A 23,063-nucleotide genomic window follows, 5' to 3' on the forward strand; every position below is an offset into this window, starting at 1 on the left:
ATTAACAAGCAGGTAGAATATTTTTAACAAGTTGCAAAGTGTGGGTATAGAGTATGATATAGTCATGTACTTTCTTGGTCTATCCGTTGACCAGATTGTCCAAAGGCAATTTAGTTTTAGCTCTTGTGCTACAACTGCCCCTGTCAGTTGGCAAAAGTTGTATGTATGGAGCATAGTGAAGGCGAGGTGAATTCAGGCGAAATTTGTCTCACCTCAGGACTTCTGTCACTCGTCTTCCCTCTCTCTGTTTCTGCCTACTTCCATTCTGGTCTATGAATAAAGGCCACTAGTACCACTAGATCTTTAAAAACTCTCCACTAGGAGTGTGTTTTAAACTAGTGGAGCAAAATATTGAGTTTTGTGAGAGCAGCTACCTAGCTGTTGCAGTGCTTTCCTGAAAATGATGGCGGACATCAAGGATCTCTAATATTTATACAGCTGGCATGCCATAGTTTAGACATTAACTGAGGGAAAACAAGGAAATATGTATTTTATTTTGCAGGAGACCTGTCAAGCATCTCCGGCTCAGAGTCAGACTCAGATGAAGATGAAGGCGACAGCACAGGAGGTGGGGGTAACATCATTGGAACGGAGGACGAGTGTTCAGCCGAGTCTATTTTAATGAATGGTCGGCTCTCCTGTAAGGTGCTGTTTCAGAACGATGCAGGAGAATATCTGTCGGTCTATCGCTGCGTGCTAATGGGAAAAGTGAGGCTCAACAGGTTCAGCTCATGTTCAAAGGACTTGTGATGCTACTTATTGTTGACGCATTACTTCTGGTCTCATATTTCAGTCAGATTCTGATGAACAGGATGCGGTTTCCTCTCTGAAGGCTATAAATCTGAAAACCGTCTGGGTCATTCTTATGACGGGTGGCGGACACTTTGCTGGAGCCGTCTTCGAAGGGTAAATCTGACCATTTGTTCATCGTTCAGATCGGTGTCATCGTTGTCAGAAAAGGCTAAGAGATTCATTTTTATCAAATCTTCATGATGCCTGTTTTAGGAGGCAAGTTCTCCAACACAAGACCTTCCATCGATACACGGTGCGAGCAAAGAGAGGCACTGCCCAAGGGCTGCGGGATTCCCAGAACCGGAGCCACATGGCCAAATCTGCCGGAGCTGCTTTGAGGCGATACAACGAGGCCGCGCTCGTTAAGGCAGGTTCACGGTGGATCCACCTGCTCCGTTATTTATCTTTAGAAAACTGATATCTTCAAACATGCTTGCAAATAATCCAAATTAATTTAACTTTTTTTTTTTTTATCATAGTTTGAATCCAATTCCTACTCCCTCAAATTCTTTTAATTTTAATTATTTGATCTGTTTGTGTTCAGCTTTAGTTTGTTTTGTTAGGAATAAAAAACACTTTACAAACACAACCCAGCAAATAAAACATTATGCTGTTTAGAGTTTTTAACTCAAGCTGGATGATGAGTGAAACACTTTTATACTCTGCATGTTTTATTGTGTGCTGAGAATGCGCGTGCATTGAAAGGAATATTGCACAAGATATATTCTGAAGAGAGGATTATGTCAGCCAAAGGAAAAATGATCTTCCTATGCTTTAAAGAACGGATCTTCAACATGGATTTCACAACCCACTAATTAGCTTTAAGTTTTACTTAGTTTTATTACAACTAGATTAACTGGAAACTAAAATGTCAGTGGATTAGATAACTTAAAGACCTGATAACGTCAGAGTTCGTCATTTCAGAAACCTTTCTGCTTCCTTTTGAATCAAATACTGCATCAAAGCGACCAGGAATGGAGGCATTAGACCTGTGGCTTTCCCCAAGTCACTTTGACTGCAGCCTTCATTATGCATTGCTGCGTTTTATTATTTGTTCTTTATCTTATGTCATATGTATGCTCTTTTCATTAGATGCAAATTAACAGTTTAAATGTTTCCTTCTGTAAAATAAAGTGACTTTTTGATGATATATTATGATATCATTATGATGATGTTCCATGTTAATGAGATTCAGCTTTCCTCTTTCCTTGCAGGACATCCAGGATCTGTTGCTAACCTGGGCCGAGCACCTGAACCGAGCCTCTGCCGTTTTCATTCGAGCACCCAGCTACAACAAGACCATCTTCTTCGGAGGCCGTGGGGGTCCACTGCAAAAAAAAGACCCCCGGATCCGTTCGCTTCCCTTCGCCACGCGCAGGGCGACGTTTCGGGAAGTGCAGAGAGTGCATGGCGTCCTCTCTACTGTTCAGGTTTATGGTACGTTTAGAGTGACTGCATGTTGTCTGGCAAGGCTGAGGTTAATAATGATCCATACTATGACTGTGCAGGGAAGGACGCAGACATGTCTGCTGTTTTTAGTCCCTCCAAGAAGGAAAAAAACACGACCAAAGCTGCAGCACAGAAAACCGCAGCTGAGGAGAAAGGTGCGTTTTATGACATGAACGCCCCAATAAGCAAATCATCTAGGTATATTGAGCAACAATATTTAATTGGTTAAACATAAATGCAGATAAACTTCCGGCACCAGGGGAGGAAAACGATGAAAGCTCAGAAGAAGAGGAAGAGGAGACCCAACTGGAGATGGTTGAGGTCAAAATAGGAACTCTGGACCTGAGAGAGTCTGAAATTTATCCCTCCAGGCGCAGGAAGAGGAGGAGGAAAAAGAAGGAGCAAATCAAACTTCATGATCAAGGTTGGTATACTTTAGACACTATAGAAGGCTTTAAATGCGAGAGTTTTTTTTTTTTATAAATCCTGTATCTGGCAGAAACTGGAAGGATGGATGCAGGAGCAGGTGAGGAAGAAGAGGGGGAGCATGGGACTACACCTGCAGGAGAGGAGGAGGTTCCTGAGCAAGAATGTCCTGTAACAACAAGTAAGAAGAAACTGGAGAATAAAGATGGTGAGTATAGATGTATGTATTTGGCTGTTGTAGCATAATAATATAAATTCATTTAATCTGTTAAGTTTTTTTCTCTCTCTAGATGTTGATGAGTCGGTGGATTATGGCCTCAGGGATGCTCTGTTTACCGCATGCAAAGTTGGAGATGTTGGGACTGTTTGCAGTCTACTTCAGCTACCTCAGGAAATGGTGAACCATTCTGAAAAGATGGAGAATTTTACCATGGCCCCCTCAAGCCTCCTAAATAAACCGATCGACTCATCGGGATTCACTTTACTGCACGTCGCAGCAGCAGCTGCACAGAAGGCTGTGGTCAGGCTGCTGCTTGATGCAGGAGCAGATCCTGCATTCAGGTATCTGCAACTCTAGATGCATGTAGGGCTTTGCTAATGTTTTTATAGCTGACTCTTTACTTTTTTTCATGTTACAAACCATTAAATCCAACTATAAATTAAACAACACATTGCTAAAATTGTGAGTTAAAGATATTTACATTTTTTTTTCTTCGAGACAAATTTAGGTCAATGTATTGTACTTGAAAAAACTTTGACTAGTTTATTTTTAGCTCCCTCATCTCATATTTTGAAGTTAGCATTACTTTTTAATTCCCCAAATTGCAAGAATATGAAATTTATAGCTTTTTTAACATCCAGGCTAAATCCATATCAACCCAAATTCAGGTTTAAACCATTAAAATAAAGAATTTAGAAGCCAAAATAAGAGAAATGGCTTTTTTTTTTAATTATTGAAAAAAAATCAGTGAGTTGAACAAAACAATATTTAGTTGTAGAACTAAAACTAATCATCTTTTAAATAAGATTCATTATAAAAAGCCCTTTTGTCTTGTAGGAAGTGGAATATAATTTAAAGGACAAACATTTTTCCATGCTGACTCTTACATACTAACATTTTCAGGAACATCTATATAATATATAAAAGTTTTTGGTTGTCACCTGCTAAAGGACTTAACAATATTCCTTTACAGAGATAACAAATCCCGGACGCCGTATATTGTCGCCCCTGACAAAGACACAAGGAACGTCTTTCGTAAATACATGGGCGAGAACCCCGATAGGCACGACTACAGCAAAGCACAGGTAAGAACGCGGAGCAATTACTTTGACTTGAATCACACTGAGGCAGAGAAGCTTAGTTTCCCTGCTGTGCAACTCCAGATCCCTGGGCCACTAACAGCCGAGACTGAATCCAAAAAGATGGAGAAGAAAAAAGCCCAGAGAGCTCAGAGAAAACAGCGGGAGAAAGAGCAGAAGGAGGAAAAGCGAAAACAGGAGTTGGAGGCAGAAGAGAAGAAAAGATTTGCATCTCTGACAGATCGGGAAAAGGTGGGAAAACATTTTGGCGTGATGTCTAGAAAACCAAGAAAGAACATGTTTAAGTCTTTCCTGTTTGATGACAGAGAGCTCTAGCAGCAGAGAAAAGGCTGGCAGAACAAGCCGCTGCATCAGGAGTCAGCCTCTCTAATGTCCAGTAAGTTCCACAAGGTCATCTATGATGATAAACAGGCTTAATATCAAAATGGAGTGTGCTTTTTTTGCTGTGTAATTGTTCTCTTCAACAGGAGGTGCTGGTCTTGTGGAGAATCTCTGCTCGGAAAGATTCCATTTACCTACCTGGATTATTCATTCTGCACTCCACGATGCGTTCAAGTACATCGAAAAGCAAATGCTCCTCCAAGCAAGTCCTAGCAAACATTGGAAAGATGAATCTAGAAGGTTGAAACCTAAAAGCACAAGACTCTTTGGCTTGTTGAATATAAATGTTCATCTTTTTAATTAAAAATTGTAAATTGTTTAACACTAATCCAGGTTTACAACTGTATATTATATATTTACACAATGTAAAGTTACAAATAATGGTGGGAAACTGGAATACAGATGATTATAAAAGCTGAAGATCGCCTGCTTTGATTACAAGTTCAAAGTAAAAGAAAAAAAAAAAAGACAATAGAGCCAATAAAGAATTTGCAAAATTGAAGCAAAGAATATTTCCTGTTTTATCAGCATACATTGCTAAAAAAATAAACAGGGGAAAATGCAAGTTTGTTAATTTTCTGGAATATCGATCTGGTTGGTTAATGAAATTAACAGGTTCACTAAAGAGCCAACAATATAAACAGTTATAGTTTTATAGGTGGAGACCCAGGACTTTCTTTTAACACATTTTTTCAGTAGTTTTGAATTTGAACAGGGTCAGTGTCTCTACTGATAGCAGGAGACATCACCAGGTAGCTTCAGAGGATGCACGAGCAGCCAAACTCCTCCAGGAAGGATCAAGATCATGATTTCAGGAGGTAAACAGTTGCTCTAGTATAGCTGGACAGGCCGATCAGAGGTTCTTCCCCTGTCCTACCAGCAGTGCTAACTGGTTTCTGCTTCAGGTTCTGGGAGATGAGGGCCATCCTCTGCTGTTTACATGTTGTTCAACCACGTGGGGCAATACAGGCTGTGGACAGTTTTTTTTTTTTTTTAAGCAATAAATGTCTTCTATGATTTCTACTTAAGCGCTTTGTGAGTTAATTTTAATTTCCATCAAATGGTGTGGCACCCTTTAACTCCTACATTACTCCATACCAGTACAGATATCCAGCAGTTTTGTTTTTCCCAGTTGAGATCTCATCTCCTTTATTTTTTTCCGTGTATGTGTAGAGCAGTCAGGATTTCCCAGCCGTGACATTAAGTTGAGGTCGGTCCATAAAGAGAACTCGCAGGTGTTCTGGGGCTCTCTCCAACTCCAGTACTGTGATGTTGTTAGGCAGACTTGTGCTCAGCAGGGGTCCAGGGACATACAGAGTCTGCTGAGGGCCCCATGCTGGCCAGTATCGTCCCAAATTCACTCCATTAATCCAAACTTGGCCCTGATCAGGGAAGAGGGAGTTAACTTATCATTCTCACATTTAAAATCTATTATAACTTTACCCACACTTAATGGAACCTCTGGTAAACGTGTAAAAAACCTTAAATAGAAGGATCTTTTTTCAGTAGCGCAATCCACATGGAACAAAGAGCCAAATCTAACCTTTGATTGGAATACATTTAGTGAAGGAATAGCATTAAGAAATATTGAATTTACAAAGTTAGTCATGCTGTCTAATGACGCATACAGCTGGCTTTCTGATCCTCAGAAAATCCAGGTTATCAGAGAGTTCATAATGCCATTGCAGACCTGCTGCATATAGCTTATTTTCCCCCAACATTTTTTAACTTCCACCTGAAGTTAACTGTTTTCACAGAATCTTTCATAAACGTCCTGGATCCAGATGGTTATGTCGATCATCACCAAAATGCAATAATTTGTCATTCACGATATGCACAATTATTTTAAAATTTCAGCAAAATCCATCCATACATTTTTTATTTTGAAAACAGACAACCAATGCAGATGAAAACATAACCACCTTGACAGGGCTAAATATCCATCCAAACTAAAAGAACAAAGATTCACCAACCACAGCAACTCAGTGGACATAGTTCATGTTGACCAGAGATGATGCCAAAAACAAGATGTTGCCCTTTCTAGACTGTGCTGTGCACATTTAGGACAGTGGGAGTCTTAATACTGAGGTTCACCAGAAACCTACTCATACAGACCAATACCTTCATTTTATCTCTTTCTGGCACAAAAGCTTTCTGCTATCAGAACTCTTGAGTTACTAGCTAAAAAACATACCACCTATAACAGAGCAGAAATCAAAAAACACAAACATGTAAGGAAATCACTTGAAGCATGTGGTTATCCAAACTGTGTTTAAATCAACCAACAAAACTAGCAGAAAGAACAACACTGCCTCGAACACAAAGGAGAACAAAACATTGTTCCACGTGTGTCAGGAGTCTCTGAGAAACTCAAGAGGATTTCCTCTAAACATAACATACCAGAGGATTTCAAACCCTACAACACACTCAGACAACAACGGGTTTATCCCAAAAACTGAACAACCTAAGCTGAGCAGCATTTTTTAAATGATGCAGTGCAGTGAGGACTGCTGGGACTCATAAACTGAAAAAAACAAACAGCCACAGAAAAACATGACGCAGCATCGAAGAGGCAGCAACTCTGGGTAAGATTCAGCTGTACGGTAACACCTTAACAACAAAGGACACACATTTGACAAGTAAAATGTTCAGATTATTGGACAAAGAGGACTGAGGGATTGAAAGAGGGATGAAGGAAAAGGCATCCCTGAGTGAGGGGGCAGGATTGCGTTTACCAAGCATTTACAATTTGGTCCTGGAAAAAAATTCTGATCCATTTACATAAGCACACTCATCACAATTCAAATGCCCAAACACAAGACCCACACAAAACAACAGACTCCATCAACCCAGGAGGATGACAGGGGAGACAGTAATTAGCATCTTACTTGGAATACTCAGAAGGATGGAGTTCCATAGTGCTAAAAAGATCAGCGCTTCAACGACCGCAAGCTGACTGAATTGACAAACTTCTAGACAGGTGTTGAAATTTTTCCAGAATTTACCGAATGAAAGTTTTGATACCCCCAATTTAATCCTGCCTTGTGATAGAACTTCAATTACCCCCACTCCCAATCAGATTTTTTTATTAAAATGTATGATTTCTCATGTGGGAGGTCATTTTGGAGCTTTTTACACATCTTTATCAGATGAGCCAGTAAGTGGGTATAGGGTACAATAGGAATGATATGAGGATTTACCTTTGTCCATTCATTCAGTTTGAGAAAAGTGTCCCAGGCTAGCCCGTTAGGTTCTAAAACCCCCATGTAGATTGTTGGCCCAACTGAAGGTTCTCTTTGTGAGGATGTAACAGCCTTCTGACTGGCTGAATGAGGCCAGCCTCTAGAAATGGCCCCATCAATGTCCAATGGGTAGATCTTCCAGTCTGTCAGAATGTCTTTACCTAAGATCAAGTTGCTCACTAGGCCCTAAAACACAGAAAACGTGTTAAGAGGACCCCCGCCAGTTCATGTTTATAGTTTATATCTGGTTATATATATAATTCATGTGGTTGCCTTGCCTTATAATCATTGATCTTGCTGCCAAAATTAACTCTACCCATGTTTTCAACGAGAATATCCAGGGTGTCCCCCCGCCGTCCTGTTACACTCATCACAAGCGAAGTATCTCTTTGTAGCATCCCCTGGAAATCCTGTTTGAACACATTAATCACTCATTAGCTTCCAAAGGTACAACATACTCTACCTGGGTGTATAACATTAAGTAAGCTTATGTCAAGCCTGTGTTTTCCCTGCGAGCCTGGATGGCTAGACAAACAAAAGGTCAACATAAAGCCCTTACCCCATTGACTGACACATATGCACGGTCATGAACCCCATTCAGTGGAGATATAAGTGGCGTGGGCTCTGAGAGGTCCTGTGGCAGCGTGGTCCTATACAGCATGTATCCATAGTACTGGACACAATGAACACAGCAGACACAACAGTCTAGAAGTTTACTCTGATTAAAGAGGTCTACTGTCTCTGCACTGCTAGCTTGTTCTGTGTTGTTCCCCTGACCAGCACCATACCTGTTTCATCTCTTCAAAGGTCAGAGGATACTTGGATTGGACCGGCCCAAAAGGAGAAATTGTGTCTAGCAAACTGCTAATGTTGCCAACCTGTAAAACGAAATCAGAATCAGATATCCAAACATTTAAAAAAAAATGTTCACGAACTTGATTAAATTATACTACCCTTTGCAGTTTCACGAAGCCATAGGCAAACTTAGGAGTTGCTGGTGGCATGGGGCCGGAGGGGATGTCTCTAAACTAATCAGATATAATCACAGGTTACGTTCACACAAATCAACACGGACATCTCAATAAATCAGAATATAAGAAATTAAGTTTAAAAAGTAATACTAAAAAAGTGCTATAGTGCTCTTCAGGTGTTTATTCTGTTTTATGTGTATGGCTTACAGTGAAAGAAAATCCCAAATTTGATATTTCAGAAATGATTTAATTCTTACACCAGGCTACACATTCTTGGCAAAACTGATGATTTTTGCAGCAGACAGGGTAAACTTCAATAGATCATTTTTGTAAAGACAAATCCTGCTCTAAAGGTAACAATCAAAGCTCAAGCTCTTAACTATTTTTGAAACTTCATAAACAAGAGTTTTTGAACGTTGGTACAGTTTAGCCCGCTATATTATACGATTGTAAATGTTATCCATATAAATACTCTGTGGACTGACAATAGAGAAGTATGTATGACCTATTAAATCCCCTGTATTTCAGAAGAGGAAAACCCTTCTATCAAATATGGTGGTGGTATGTTGGTCTGGGGCTCTTTTGCTGCTTTTGGGACCTAGAGGACTTGTGGTAAATTAAAGCAGGAGTCCTGCTGTCTGAAGAAGTGAGAATGTTCCATTTGTGATCTTAATCTGAATTGTAATACACCTAAATTTTATTTACTTTAAAATAAAAAAGTTTAAAAATTTCAATTTGGCAACTAACTAAAGAAAATATAGATTATATACAAAAATGTCAAGGGGTTACATTTTTCATAACAAAATTTAATGAGAATTACATACAACTTGACAGATTGGTTGTGTCTACAGGTTTACCTGTTTTATAACATCTCTGACAGCGTATAGCTTCTCTGTTGGGTCTCCCGCCTCAGTTAGTGGGGCATCGTAATCATAACTGGTTACCACAGAGCGAAACCTGGTGTCATGGTCAGCACCTGTAAAGAGGAGTGAGCCAATACAAGCAATCAATGTTAAACAAATGGGCACAATCATCGAAATTAAGGTATTTACCATTCCAGTAGCCAAAGTTAGTTCCTCCCTCAAACATGTACCTGAGAGGAAAGAGGTTTAAAGAAATGTCATCATGCTGGCATTATAATGGCATTAGCTATGAGGTTCTGTCTGTCTTTATACCAAATTCAACTGGCACCAGATTGGAACATACTACTGAACTACTGAACTGTAGCCTATGAAACATTAGGAAATATAAGGCCTTTCCCCAAAACACAAGGGATTGACCTGTGCTCTCTATACTCACCAACACTGATGTCTTTGCGTTACAGTTGTTTTTTAAAAGGCCAAAGAGTATTTAAGAGTCAAAGAAGTTTATTCCATTAGAATGAAAACATGGGAAATATTAAATGATTAACGTAAGGATGAATCTGCTGCTATATCTGTGATTCAGTTACTGTTCATCTATTTTGGTTTGGTCCGACACCTCATTGGTCTTCCTTTGGCCACTGATATGCTTCAAAGACCGAATGGCTAATGAGTAGGAAAGAAGCCGACATCAAAACACAACTTATAAGTATCTTCAAAAAGCCTGGAGTGTTGCACTTATTATTTTTTTTTAATCTACATAAGGTTTGTAAATAAAGTACCCTAAGTATATAACTGGCAAGGGTTTTCTCCTAGAAGGCAAAGATAGTCTCTCTCCAAGCCTTTTTCTCTGCTGAATAATCAAACATCTACAGACAGAAGGAAAGCTGGAAGCCTGGGAGTTCAAGACGACATACATGTTGACGCTGGCCCCCATGGTAAGCATTTCTTCAAGCACTCTGCTGACCTTCTGAGCACTGACTATGGCATGCTGATCTCCCCAATGGTCCAACCAGCCTGTGTAGAACTCTGAGTTCACCTGCAAGACAATTCAACAGTTACATAAGTAGAACATCCCCAGGAGAGAAGACGATCGTTGATGGACGGGTTTTCAACAAACCAGGGGTCCTTGAGGCTCGAATCTTCTCTGGCGATTGAAGGCTACAGTTATGTTGGTGTCTGAGGAAAATCATGTTAACAATGAGCGATGCACCTTAATTATTCAAGTGAAGAAAATATAGCCTTGCTGTCTCAGTTACACAGTCACATACCACTAACCTGTGCCAAAGTCTACCGTGGCATACAACCCATCCAACGTGCCACATGTCATCTCCTTGTCTGTGTTTCCATCAGTGGTGAAAAGAACGACATCCTCTCCCAGGAAGAGGCGGAACAGTGTTCGCAGGTGGCGCATGTAGTTGTAGTCACACGCAAAGTAGCTCCCATATTCATTCTCAACCTGCCGTTAATAATAATAATAATAATGCTTAGCCCCTAACATTAGGGGTTAAGCATTATTGATACTTGTGCCATTATTTTACCTGGACAGTGATGATGTTACCACCATTAATGTAGAGCCATGGCTTAAGTTTGGGGAGGAGGATGGCAAACCAGTTGCTTACTGCATCCAAATAATCTGGTAGACCGAAAATGAATTGGGTATAAATATATTTTGGAGTACAGCATGAACAATAGGTGCCTGGTTACCTGTGTCTGCTGAGCGAAGTATGATGTTTGGTTTTTGGAGAAGCCATGCTGGTAATCCACCCTGGAACATAAATACAGAAAGGATATTTGTTTTTGGCAAAATGATTCTCGAACCATATCAGATGTCCTGATGGCTGCTGACTCTGTGCTGATTACCATATCCTGGTGTTCTCCAGGGTTCTGTCATAGGCTCTTTTTTCTTTATGCTTCATATACTGATTACATTAGCTCTATCAAATCTTAAAAAACCAAAGAATTTCAATCTATCATTATACTTAGAGACTGTCTATCGGTAAGTGAATATTGGAAACAGTTTATGTGGTAACTTCTCATAACTTTAATAGGAACAAATTTGTTTTGGGTAAACCTCAGCTAAACCTTCAGTAGCCTATTTTGTTTTGAAAAAACAGGTGAGCCCCGTTACTTCCATGTTACAGCTAATAATACTGCTATTCATATAAATGAATCAGATCAGTTGTCTCAGACCCAGGGTAGTGGGGGGAGGCAGTCTCCCCCTCAAGCTATAAACATACACTAGAACAATTTTTTTTTATTTACAAAAAAATCTTCTGCAGAAAAACATAGGATCCTCGATTGAGTTACATAAAGTCTGTTCCTGTAGCTATTTTTGATCTAATTTAGTCTTCTTCTAATTCAGTATTTGGAAAGTACCGCCCAACCTCTGATTCCCATAAAGTGGTTTCGCTGCTGATGCAGCTTCTTTGAGTTTATTAAGCTGCTTCATTGAAGTAGAAAATGCTCACTGCTCTGCAGGTAGACAAAAAAATGCAGAGCCTGAGACTTCCCCTTTGCTATGGACAGAGGTGGGTAGTAACTAGTTATATTTACTCAGTTGTATTTACTTTATTGAAATTAAGAAAAAAAAAATACTTTTGGAGAAGTTGTACTTAACTTTACTTTTTACTTTTACTTTGCTCCACTATGTTAATTAGGGTGAACAGCTGCCTCTCTCCTTTTTATTCCTCACAGCTGTTAGCATGTCAGTAAAACCAGCCTCACTCTGTCAGTCTTCTCCAGATTGTCTCCTCCTGACCCATATGAGGATTATTCCAGTGTCAATGTTCACTGCATGCCTTCCTGAGCTCAACCTGCCCTCACTGGATTCTCATCCCCTTCCGACTGGCCTGCTTTTGCCTGTCACCGGTTTCTTGGCTCCAGTCTGCTCAAAGCCAGTTATCAGTCTGTCAGCGATTATCTGCCTGCTTTAAGCCTGCCTGCAGTCTGTTTAGACATTGTGAGGGCATTCGGTCTGCTCTCCCTTCATCTGCCTTCTAGAGTTAACTTCTAGTCTTCCTGGCGGCAGTCCTCTCTCTCATTGTCACAAACTTTCAGTATTCCTTTAAATCCAACACCTTGTTGGGGTGATTATCTGGTTCTCAGAGGTTTCTCATTACAACAAGCTACTACAAGAAATATCAAAGAAGCTTGAAGTGCAGCAGCTTCATCGTCACAATGTCATAACTATTAGTTAAGTATCTATTAATTAAGTATCTATCAAGTATTAAGTATCTATTAGTAAGCAATAAGTAGATCACAATCACAGTCTTTTCATTTTAGAAAAACAAAACGGCATGTATATATATATATATATATATTGTTTTTTTCAGCACTTCAACTTATTTTATCTCATGCTTTTGTTTTCTTTACTTTTTTGTTTCTACAGGCCCTTGATGTGAACAGACATTCATTTACAGTTTAATTTTGATTTGCTGTGATGGTTCTAGCAACACACTGAGAAAATTATGGTCTTATTTAAGCCTATATGTCTAAAGTTGTGCTTCTCACCATCTCCCATTCTGCACAGATGTACGGTCCTGGGCGTAGGATCACCAGGAGGCCTGTCTGGTTTGCTAGATTCAGAAAATGCTCCAAATCTCTGTCTCCTGTGAAGTCATGGACTCCCTGGACCGTTTCATGGAAGTTCCAGGGGACATATCTGCAAAGACATGGGAGACATTTAGGAATGCTTGCAAATGATCCCCTGAAACTCAATGTACTTCAATAGGGTTTAACCGAAAACTAATTATAGAATATTTTTTTCCAGTTAAAAATGATTAAAAGGTTTATTTGCAGTTTCATCACAAGTAGGGGAGTATGTGGACACATACAATTTGCATTTGACCAAAAATTACTATAAATCGAAGGAAAGCAATACATAGTGAGATCCTAAACACTGCATTTATATACAGGGTTTCTGCAGGTCATTTAAAATCAGTAAAAGTCATTAAAATTATTATTTTTTGAATTAAGGTCTTAATTGGCATTATAATTAATTACATTTGATAATCGTGGCTTAAAATGCTTTGGAAAAGAAGCTTGAGGTGGAGAAAATCCTAGAGAATGGGGAAAATGCAAATTTGAACCAAAGTAGCGGGAAAACGAGGAACTCGGGACATGGCTGCAGCCTGTCCATGGTGAAGATGGTGAAGGATTTTGCCGTGTGTGTGTGTATATATATATATATATATATATATATATATATATATATATATATATATATATTTACATACACATACACACAAGTCATCGGTCTTATTTGATGCCATTAAGATTCTTTCTAAGAGCATTAAAAAGCATTAAATAACAGTTACTCATTCATGTATAAACCCTGACATAGTCAAACATGGTGGCAGCATGATGCTGTGGGCTTGATATTCCTGCAGTGTTAGTCAGGGGTTGAATAGATGTCCACGCTACACTTTTATTATTTATGCCATTATCCAGTTTTGTCACAGTTTTCCATGGTTTTGTGTTAATCAGTCCAGTGAAATACAAAAAAGTTCAATAGGTATGCATAGGAGAAATGAGTGAATTGGTTTGTTAAAGCATAAAAACTGGGTGTGTTTTGCTCACACTTGGATGGCATTGAGTCCAGTCATGTACATCTTCATTAGGCGGTCCTTCCAGTAATACTGTGGGATTCTGGAATAGTGGATACTACCTGAGATGTAGTGGAAAGGCTTCCCGTCTTTCAGGAAACAGTTATTCTTGTAATCTATGGAGAAAGATCTCGCTCCAGAGACCTGGGATAGAGAAAAGAAACACGCAAAGTTACAATGTTCTCACTTCTGGCTGCAGCAGAAACATGGTGATAATTGCTGTTTTCTATAGATAATTACATCTTTATCTGGGGGTGTTTAAAAATATATATTTAGGGGAACTACGGCTGTTTCCCTTCTTACCAAAGTTCCACAGAGGGCTGAAAGCACCATGCTGACTGCAAAGAGGAAAAAAGCATCAGAGGCCATTTCCACCGCCTCCTGGGATCAGATTGATTTAATGCACCGACATTCATTAATTTATCGTCTTCTTTTCAAAGAATTGATGCTCTGCGTTTCCCCTGCATGCAAGGAAGCAGCATTTTGCTTATTTCTGCTGAAGTTCAACCGCTTCACACACAGTCATGTGATTATCATGGTCTGTAGTGTCAGGGTCCTAAAGCCTTCCATGTTTAGCTCCAGTTGAGTTTTTTTTTTTTTTTTTTTATTGAAAAATGCAGAATATCAATGACAAACTCAACAATACGTCAATAATGAACATTATAAGAAACAAATAAGATCACAACTCCTATTAACTCCAGTAAAAATTAGTGGCTAGAACAAGGAAGAGAAAGAAAAAAAAACTTAAATAAATTATTAAGAGGGTACTTACTGAAATTCTTCCAATAAATTAGACAATTTATTTGCTTTAACGTTCTGCATCTTTTTCAGACATCGATTAAAGGAAAGTTTGTTTTTGAGAGCAGAGAATGAGAAGGAGCATTTTGCATAACGACATTTATGGATATAATATTTGGTTATAATCATCAAAGTATTAACTAAGAATTCCACCTTTTTTTCATTAATATATAAACCAAACTAAATTATTTGTAAGGAATTAAAGTCCACATTTATAGATCTAGAAGATTTGAAGATGAGAAGTTGATTCCATAGGTTTCTTGCTTCTTTACATTCATAAAACAAATGGTTAGTAGTTTAACTTAAGGGTTAAATGCTTTATATTCATTTATGTATCTTTTTTAAACCCACCTTCTTTAAATATAAAAAAAAAAAACTTTCAGGAATCAGCTCTTCACATCAGGACACTGACATTTGCTTTTTAAACTAGCTTCCAACTGTTTTTCCATCATTTTTGTATTATCCATCAAAGACCTCTTACTTTCTTACTTTTCCTGCTGTTGTAAAAAAAAAAAATCACAAGCTGGTGCTCCCACCACCATGCTTCACAGTGGGGAGGGTGTTAATTTAGTGCTCTGCAGTTGTACTGGTCTGTGAAGGAGATAGAATTGTAGTTGTAGTCTAAAAATGTAATTTTTACTTGGACATGTTTGTAGGTTTGCATAGGGACCATAGGGACATGTCCCTACCAACATTTTGGCCAGACCAACTTGTCCCTACCAATAATTATATGTGAATAACATGTTTATAATTTACAATCCAGCGTTTGTTGCAGCAGTCGCTTTTTTTCTCACAACTTGTATATTGAAGTCAATATTTTAAATGCTCAGTGTCAGTTCCTCTTATAGTTCCCACACCCACGTAAATACAATAACTCTATTTACAGTCCCTTGAATATGTTATTTTGCTTTGTTTTACAATACAGAGAATATCAGCATATCAGATATAAAAAATAAGAGTGGGTTTTACCTCTGTTTACCTCTGCATATTACCTATAGAAAACATTGGATAAATACACATACAAAAGACATATTTAGGCTATATTTGGTTAAAAAGGCACATATTTACCCTCCGTCTTAGTCACTGGTAAGTTCATATGTAACCCTTTTCAAAGTATAAGGTTGTCTAAATTTGACATATTCCGAGCCACTGATGCTTTGAACATTGATAAACAGCATATTTTGTGTGTAGTCCTTATAAAGTTTGTATAAATTTAGTAAAAAATGTTGTTTTCTCTTTAGAGGAAATGCACCCTGATGCTTACGTCAAGCATTAAAAAAAAATAGGAACATGCATAATGCGTAGGACTAATGACATCAAACCAATTCAACTTAAGACCAATAGTATCCGTACCAATGTAGAGATCAAACCTATGCCCTTGGACTTAGACAACTTTTATTGTCATTTTGTGTACACAGTGTAAAATTCAGACAGTAAATGAGCAGCAGCTTAGCAGTGAAATGAATGTTTCCATTTCATAAAGTGCAGCAGTGATAGAATGTAAACATGGTAAAAAATAAAATAAAAAATATGGTGCAAAATGCATTGATGTGGAAGGTTCAGAGCAGTGTAAAGAAATATATGATGCAAAAATGCAGTAGAAAAACATTTTGGAATTTTAATTTTGATTCCATCCGGTCCGAGTTCTTCCACTTCTTTAACTTTCTTTTCGTTGTTAAAATCTCACCTCTTTGCTCTGGCTTTTAACACAACCTAAGCAGGTCTTATGTATTTTTATTATTTGTATTATTATTATTATTATTATTAAATTGTAATTATCTTTTTGCTCATTTGCTGCATTTTATAATGTTTGTTGTACAGCACTTTGGGCAGATGTCGCTGTTTTTAAATGTGCTATAGACATAAAGTTGACATTGACATTCTCCTCTGCAGACAAAATGCTATCCGAACTATGTATAGCTTTCTTTAAGCAATATACTTTCCTCTTTTTTTGCATCCTGACCAGGTTTCTGGATGCAATTGTACTAACTGCCGTCTTGCTGACAGATTCCCTGAACTGTAGATCTCTGTAGCTGCTTAGTTTCTGGTCCTTCTCTGATAAATGCATATTAATGCATTAAAGGGTCATCCAATATAGATAAAAGTAAAAAATGTTCCATAATTTCTCTTCTCGATCTTTTCCAAGGCCTGTCCAGTGTGTACTTTGGTTGTCATACTTTTCATTCACAGACCTCTGAGGTCATAGAGGTAATGTGTTTTCTGTATTTTATTTTTAGGAATATCACAGAAACATTATTCTGAATACAATTGCACACTAGACTTAAGTGTTACATAAGCACTCTAATTCACTTTATGTATTCTTTTTCCTTCAACTGCACCATAAACTCAAACCATGATAAAATACAAGAGGTTTAAAGTTTATATGTCTATCCAAAAGTTGAATTAAGCCAGTTGTATGAACAGAGGAAACATGTTGGTACTATATGACATAATGCTCTCCATACCTGCTATCATGCTATACATTATGTAGGTTGAGGACAATTGCCTTTATGTTCAGCATGGGGAAATAACAAAGCAGGCAGTTCAGGAACAGATTTATTTCAGCTTCACTGATTTTTTTTTCCCTGAATGTTCTTTTAACCAGGATTGAAAGGATTTTAACAAAGGATTTTTTAAATCTTTTTGTGTGCGTCCAACTATATGTGTGACTATGAGTCTAAATTTACTCTAGAAAACATTGAACCTTGGATATGTTAGAGCCACCAATAAAACAAGGAGCCAGCTTTGTGCTCTCTTGTCACTAGATGGCGCTTTAATACCTTAAGTTAGAGGTCAGTCCCAATGCTGTAGTGTCTTGTTTAATCCAATTTTTGTTCCATTTTCTGTTTTAAAACCAAAAACATGTATCTTTTTGTCAACACTTTTGATTGCAATTATTGTATTTATATACACGTTGACAAAATTGTCGGTACATCTCGTTTAATGGCAGCAAAACCTATAATAGTCACTGAGATAACTTAATTTTGACCAAAGTAATGATAAAGATTCTATAAAAATTAACAAATAAAAGTCAGACATCCCTTTTCAACCATGCTTCAATAGAATGATTTAAAAAGAATAAACTCACAAAACAGGCCTGAACAAAAATAATGGTACCCTTAAATTAATATGTTGTTGCACAACCTTTTGAGGCCATAACCGCAAATAAGACTTCTGCTCCTCTCAGCAGGTACTATTGAGGTATTTTTAGTCCACTCCTCATTTGCAAAAGGCTCCAGTTTTCTCAGGTTTTTAGGGGTGCCTTTTCCAGACAGCATGTTTCAGCTTCTTCAAAAGATGCTCAATAGGATTTAGATCAAGGTTCAAAGGGGGCCACTTCAGTATATTCGAATGTTTTCCTCTTAGCCATTCTTTTAGCTGTGTTTGGGTCATTATTCTGTAACATAACCATGACCTGCAACTGAGTCCAAGCTTTCTGACACTGGGCAGCACATTTCTCCCCACAATCTCTTGATAGTCTTGCGATATCAGAGAATTAGAACTCTATATGCCAGATGAGGCAAACCAACCCTAGAATATAACAGATTAGATTAGATGAGCTTTATTGATCTCACAGCGGAGAAATTCACTCGTCACATATTGGCATAGGCAATATGTATATATCCAGGTATATACAGTATATCAGGATAAATAGGATTAAGGTGCAAGTGTACATGTATCGCACACAATGAAAAACAAAATAAAAATAAGAAATAAAAAAATAAGAAATAAAGATATGTACAATCCGGATGGGTTATATACAGGGGGAGAAATATTGCACATTCAACATATTGCACAGAATATTGTTCACAGTCAATAAATAAAAAAACTACAATATAGCTGCACAGTGGTTTTTACAGGAGTTATTGTTGATATAGTGCATTATTATAAAGTCTGGTGGCAGCAGGAACGAATGACCTGCGGTAGCGCTCCTTCTTACAGACAGGGTGTCTAAGTCTCTGACTAAAGCCTCCTCCATGTTGTAAAGAGAGTGTTCTTTTTCTTGATGTGCTTCATTTTTCCATCTGTGAACATAGAGCTGATGTGTCTGGGCAAAAAACGGAATATTTTGTCTCAGCAATACATAGGACATTCTCCCAGAAGCTTAATGGCTTGTCAACACCTAGTTTGGCAAATTCCAGTCAGGATTTTTATTATTTGTTTTCATGGTGTGCTCCTTTGTTGTCTTCAATTCAGTGCATTTCGGCTTAAAATTATAGCTGCAATCTGAAACCAATTTTACTTGTGGTTAAAGTTCACCTTTAATTTCTTTAGAAGTTTTTCTGGGTTCTTTTGTTGCCATTCTTATTATCTGTCTCTTTGATTTGTTATCAGTCTTCCTCTTGTAATCATGTCCAGGGAGGTTGGCTACAGTCCTATGGATCTTACATTTCTGAATAATACGTGTAACTCTATTCACAGCAACATCAAGCTACTTAGAGATGGTCTTTAAGCCTTTACTTTTAACATGATTGTCTATAATTTCCTCTGTGCTTTGCTTCCTCAGGTCCATGTTGAGTGCATCAGGGCGCATTTCCAGCACAGTGACTACTTGTAGCCCTAAACATAGGCCCACTGACTGATTACAAGATTGTAGACACCTGTGAGGCATATTAGTGGACACACTTTGATTTAACATGTCATTTTGGTCACATTACTTTCAGTCTTTTCTATGGTATCATCATTCTTGTCCAGGCCTGTTTCATGGTTTTATTTTTTTTATAATCACTCTCTTGAAGCATGGTTAAAAAGCAGTTTCTTACTTTCCTTGGTTCAATTTCAAAGAGTAAAAAATATATACATATATATATAAATTATTACTTTTGTCCGCTTTAAGTTATTTCTTTCACCATTGTGGGTTTTCTTTTTTCATTAAATAAAAGACAAAAATTATGTCTTGTGTACAGTTACAAATAGATGCTTTCTAGAATATATACGCTGTCTTTTTCAGTTCCATCATGATTTTTTCCAGGAACATTTCTAAAGTCTAATGTTATTTCATGTCTACTCCTTTATTAAGCTCAGTCCTAGAAGTATCCAATCTGTGTGCACTCTAATGGCTAAGGACAAGATCTAGAGAGCAGATAGGACAAATGTTCTGGCTTTGTGGCTCATTAGCCTGCACTTTATTGTCCTGCAAATAAGAGGATCAACAGTATATGCTGCCCTGTAATCTGGTTATTAGCATGATGGAGCCTGATGATAGCTTGTCTGCATTGTTGAAGAAATCCTGATGGATGCTCAAACCACAAAAACATTGCAGTTACTAATGCACTGGGAGTGTTAACACTTACTGACCCACTTGGGGTGAAGTGGAAGTGAAGTGGCTAGTATGTGGAGATAACAAATGCTTACAAAAAAAAAGAACGTCTTTTCTTAACATAAGCCCTATACAGTCCAGTTTTTTCATTATTACCGCACGAAGAAGGATGAAGACACTGACCCGAGGGCTGGGCGTCAACCCCATGAAGTCATTTCCCCAGAGTCTGTAATTATATTGGACCCTCCCCTCTGTGCCACCGCCCCCAGAGTGAAGGCGTCTTTGTTGTCTCTGCTGGAGGCAGGTGTATTCAATAGCGTTCGCCCCCCCCCGACACACACACACGCACACACACACACATGTACAGTCCAGCTCACTGGGAGCAGCTGATGTTAAAAGAGACCAGAAGCCCAACCAATAAGCTCCTCTACTATATTTACAGAGATCTGGTTTTGGCTCATGTTTTCTTAGGTTGTTACATCTTCTCAAAATAAAATTTATAATCAGCTTAATTAGTCCTGTTTATGAAATCAAAGAGAATGCTTTTTAATTTGATTTCTTTTTGTTTGCATGGATTTTTAGAGAATTACATACAGGCAGATTTTCTTTTATAGGTTATAATATTGTATTTTACGTACCTTGAGACAACATTTCTTTTAAATGCTATTGTTTTAAAAATCTACAAGACTTAATCTGCCATAGAAGCATAATAAAGGCAATTTAAATATAAAACTAGTGCTATTCATTGTGGTAGCAGGAAATTAATCAAGAATAACCATTAATTACAGCTGGTTCATTTGCCTCCTATTTTGATTTCTGGAGAATTCTTATACCTTTGCAAACATGTGCAGATGAAACTTCTATGATTTGTATTTGTAAAAAAAAAAAAAAAGTTTGTTTATATCTTTATGTTTTTGCCTCCCATATTTTTTTTCTCTTAAAACTTGATTAAGCACAAAAATATAAAGGTTGCATTGTGGACAACCCTCTTTGATTTCTTATTTCCAAGGTCTTTTCCCTCCAACTCACAGCACAGTTTAAATATTTACTATTAGCACCAAATTCTTCTGAAATGACCTTTGGTCACTTTGCTCGGGTTTTTCCTCTAGGCTCATAATCTACTATATCCTATTATGATTTATTCCATTATTCATAGATTACTTGTGGCCATTATTTGTTTTAATATAGTATAAAACATTTTCAATTCAATTCAAAAATTCTTTATTCATCCCAAAAATTAGAAATTTCTGTTTCAGCACAGCCCTTCCAAGAAAAGACAAAACACAGACATACATGGGGGGACGCAGTGTCCGAGGTCTCGTAATGTAAGGAGCTGCCCTTACATTAATTTAGATATAAAAAAAGAAAGAAAAAAAAATCACACTTTATAGACTTTTACACAGAAGGAAATGTTTTCAACCTGAAGTCACTAAAGAATTAGCAGTTTAATGTTTTAGAACATTAACTTTCAACATTTATGTTAAAATCTATTGAGAAATGATTACAAGGGTGATGAATCACATGGTGAGAAACTGCTGGGAATTCCTTAAAAGTCTCTGTATCAATCTGGAGCTCAGGGTACAGCCTGGAATGTACCTTATCCGTCTTCTCAGGCTCTGAATGGCCCCTGAGTCACTGCCGGACTAATACTCTGGAATCTAAGAGGAATCTGATTCGCAAAAAACAAATCAATAAACAAAAACATACCAGACCATTCACAAAATACCCCTGCTATGTTTGTGCTCTATGACATTTTGTAGATCCGGCGTTGTTCTCTGGGTCTCTTTAAATAATTAAGCCATAAAAATGAATTGGATTAGAAACAGACAGCCGTCTTAGTGTGGGAGTTTTTTAAAACAGGAGACTCAACAAACAAACAGGAAGATGAACTTGTAGGGGAGCATGGGAAGAGTGTGAGTTGGCTCTCATTGGTAGGTATAGTATGCCTTTGGGGCACATGCTTGTCTAAAGAGGACTGTCTGTGGTGGTAGTCTGGGGGTTGGGATTTAATAGCACTTAACTCCCAGAGATGCATCATAGCACAAAAAAAGGTCTTCTACCGCCCAAATGAATCACATGATACCTATTTTTAAAATTCCTCTTTTCAAGTCCAAACAGTGAGTTATGCTCCAATTTTCAAAGAACAGTCAGGATCTAGCAGTATGGCTGGAAAATTTGATCTGAAACCTAATGTTCTATCTGTGGCTATAAATGAGTACTGCACCAACAGAGGCTTTTCATAAAAATGCAGTAATAGAGGTAATTTGATCTTCAGATAAATAGCTGAACGTGGTTTTTATTCACTGTGTGGTGGCGGCCTAGTGGTTGGAATCCTGAGGTTCTGAGTTCGAGCCCCACTCCCACGGACTGCCACTCTGGTTCTCTGAGCTAAGCTCTTAACCCCACACTGCTCCCCAGGCACCCCACAATGCCACCCCACTGCTCCCCAAGCATTTGGAAAGGTAAATTTGTGATAATTAAAGTTCCACTATTAAACATATGCACCAACCCTGCACATTTCACACATGTTCTGCCTGAACATACAATAATGATCTTATTCCTTTAAGGAATTCAGTATGCTTACATCCTGTATAAAATGACATAACTTCCAGCCCAAGATAATTACACAAGCAAAAACTTTCCTAATTATTTCTTCCTAATTATTAGACACTTTGAAATAACCGGATTGAACCACATTTGGGGACAAATCTGGCATCAATCTTCTTATTTATTCAGCAAGGCGATGGAAACATTCCTCATTTATTTTGGTCCAGATTGACATTTGTTTGTTGCACATCCATGATGCAAACTATTAAACTAGGATTTGGCGATAATGATGGCCATTGGAAGGCTCTGTGTTCATATATGAACAAGGTCGGCAACAGTGTCCAGGTATCCATTGGTGTTCACAGCCTGCTCTGAGGGACCTGAAGTGTTTTAACGTTATAACGTCACCA

The 23,063-nt window shown here is 38.0% G+C and overlaps 2 protein-coding genes across 2 annotated transcripts; one reads left to right on the top strand and one right to left on the bottom strand.

Moving 5' to 3' along the window:
* The first annotated feature begins 488 nt into the window (after window positions 1-488).
* On the top strand, window positions 489-4,718 carry ankzf1 (ankyrin repeat and zinc finger domain containing 1). Its single transcript, XM_015378559.1, has 12 exons — window positions 489-708; window positions 794-906; window positions 1,006-1,159; window positions 2,007-2,229; window positions 2,301-2,396; window positions 2,483-2,665; window positions 2,741-2,875; window positions 2,958-3,228; window positions 3,861-3,972; window positions 4,051-4,218; window positions 4,293-4,363; window positions 4,455-4,718. The coding sequence occupies exons 1-12, from the start codon at window positions 622-624 to the stop codon at window positions 4,579-4,581; spliced, it is 1,740 nt and encodes a 579-aa protein (XP_015234045.1). The 5' UTR covers window positions 489-621; the 3' UTR covers window positions 4,582-4,718.
* Window positions 4,719-5,020: 302 nt separating this feature from the next.
* Window positions 5,021-14,417, bottom strand: glb1l (galactosidase beta 1 like). The gene is made up of 16 exons (XM_015378558.1): window positions 14,352-14,417; window positions 14,023-14,192; window positions 12,955-13,105; window positions 11,149-11,209; window positions 10,983-11,077; window positions 10,720-10,900; window positions 10,562-10,620; window positions 10,359-10,480; window positions 9,634-9,674; window positions 9,439-9,557; window positions 8,564-8,638; window positions 8,399-8,488; window positions 8,170-8,283; window positions 7,889-8,020; window positions 7,569-7,796; window positions 5,021-5,750 (listed from the first exon to the last, which is right to left on the bottom strand). The coding sequence occupies exons 1-16, from the start codon at window positions 14,415-14,417 to the stop codon at window positions 5,547-5,549; spliced, it is 1,908 nt and encodes a 635-aa protein (XP_015234044.1). The 3' UTR covers window positions 5,021-5,546.
* Between the last annotated feature and the right edge of the window lie 8,646 nt (window positions 14,418-23,063).

This window comes from Cyprinodon variegatus, unplaced genomic scaffold, assembly GCF_000732505.1.
Source record: "Cyprinodon variegatus isolate N-32 unplaced genomic scaffold, C_variegatus-1.0 Scaffold174, whole genome shotgun sequence".
Classification (NCBI taxonomy): domain Eukaryota; kingdom Metazoa; phylum Chordata; class Actinopteri; order Cyprinodontiformes; family Cyprinodontidae; genus Cyprinodon; species Cyprinodon variegatus.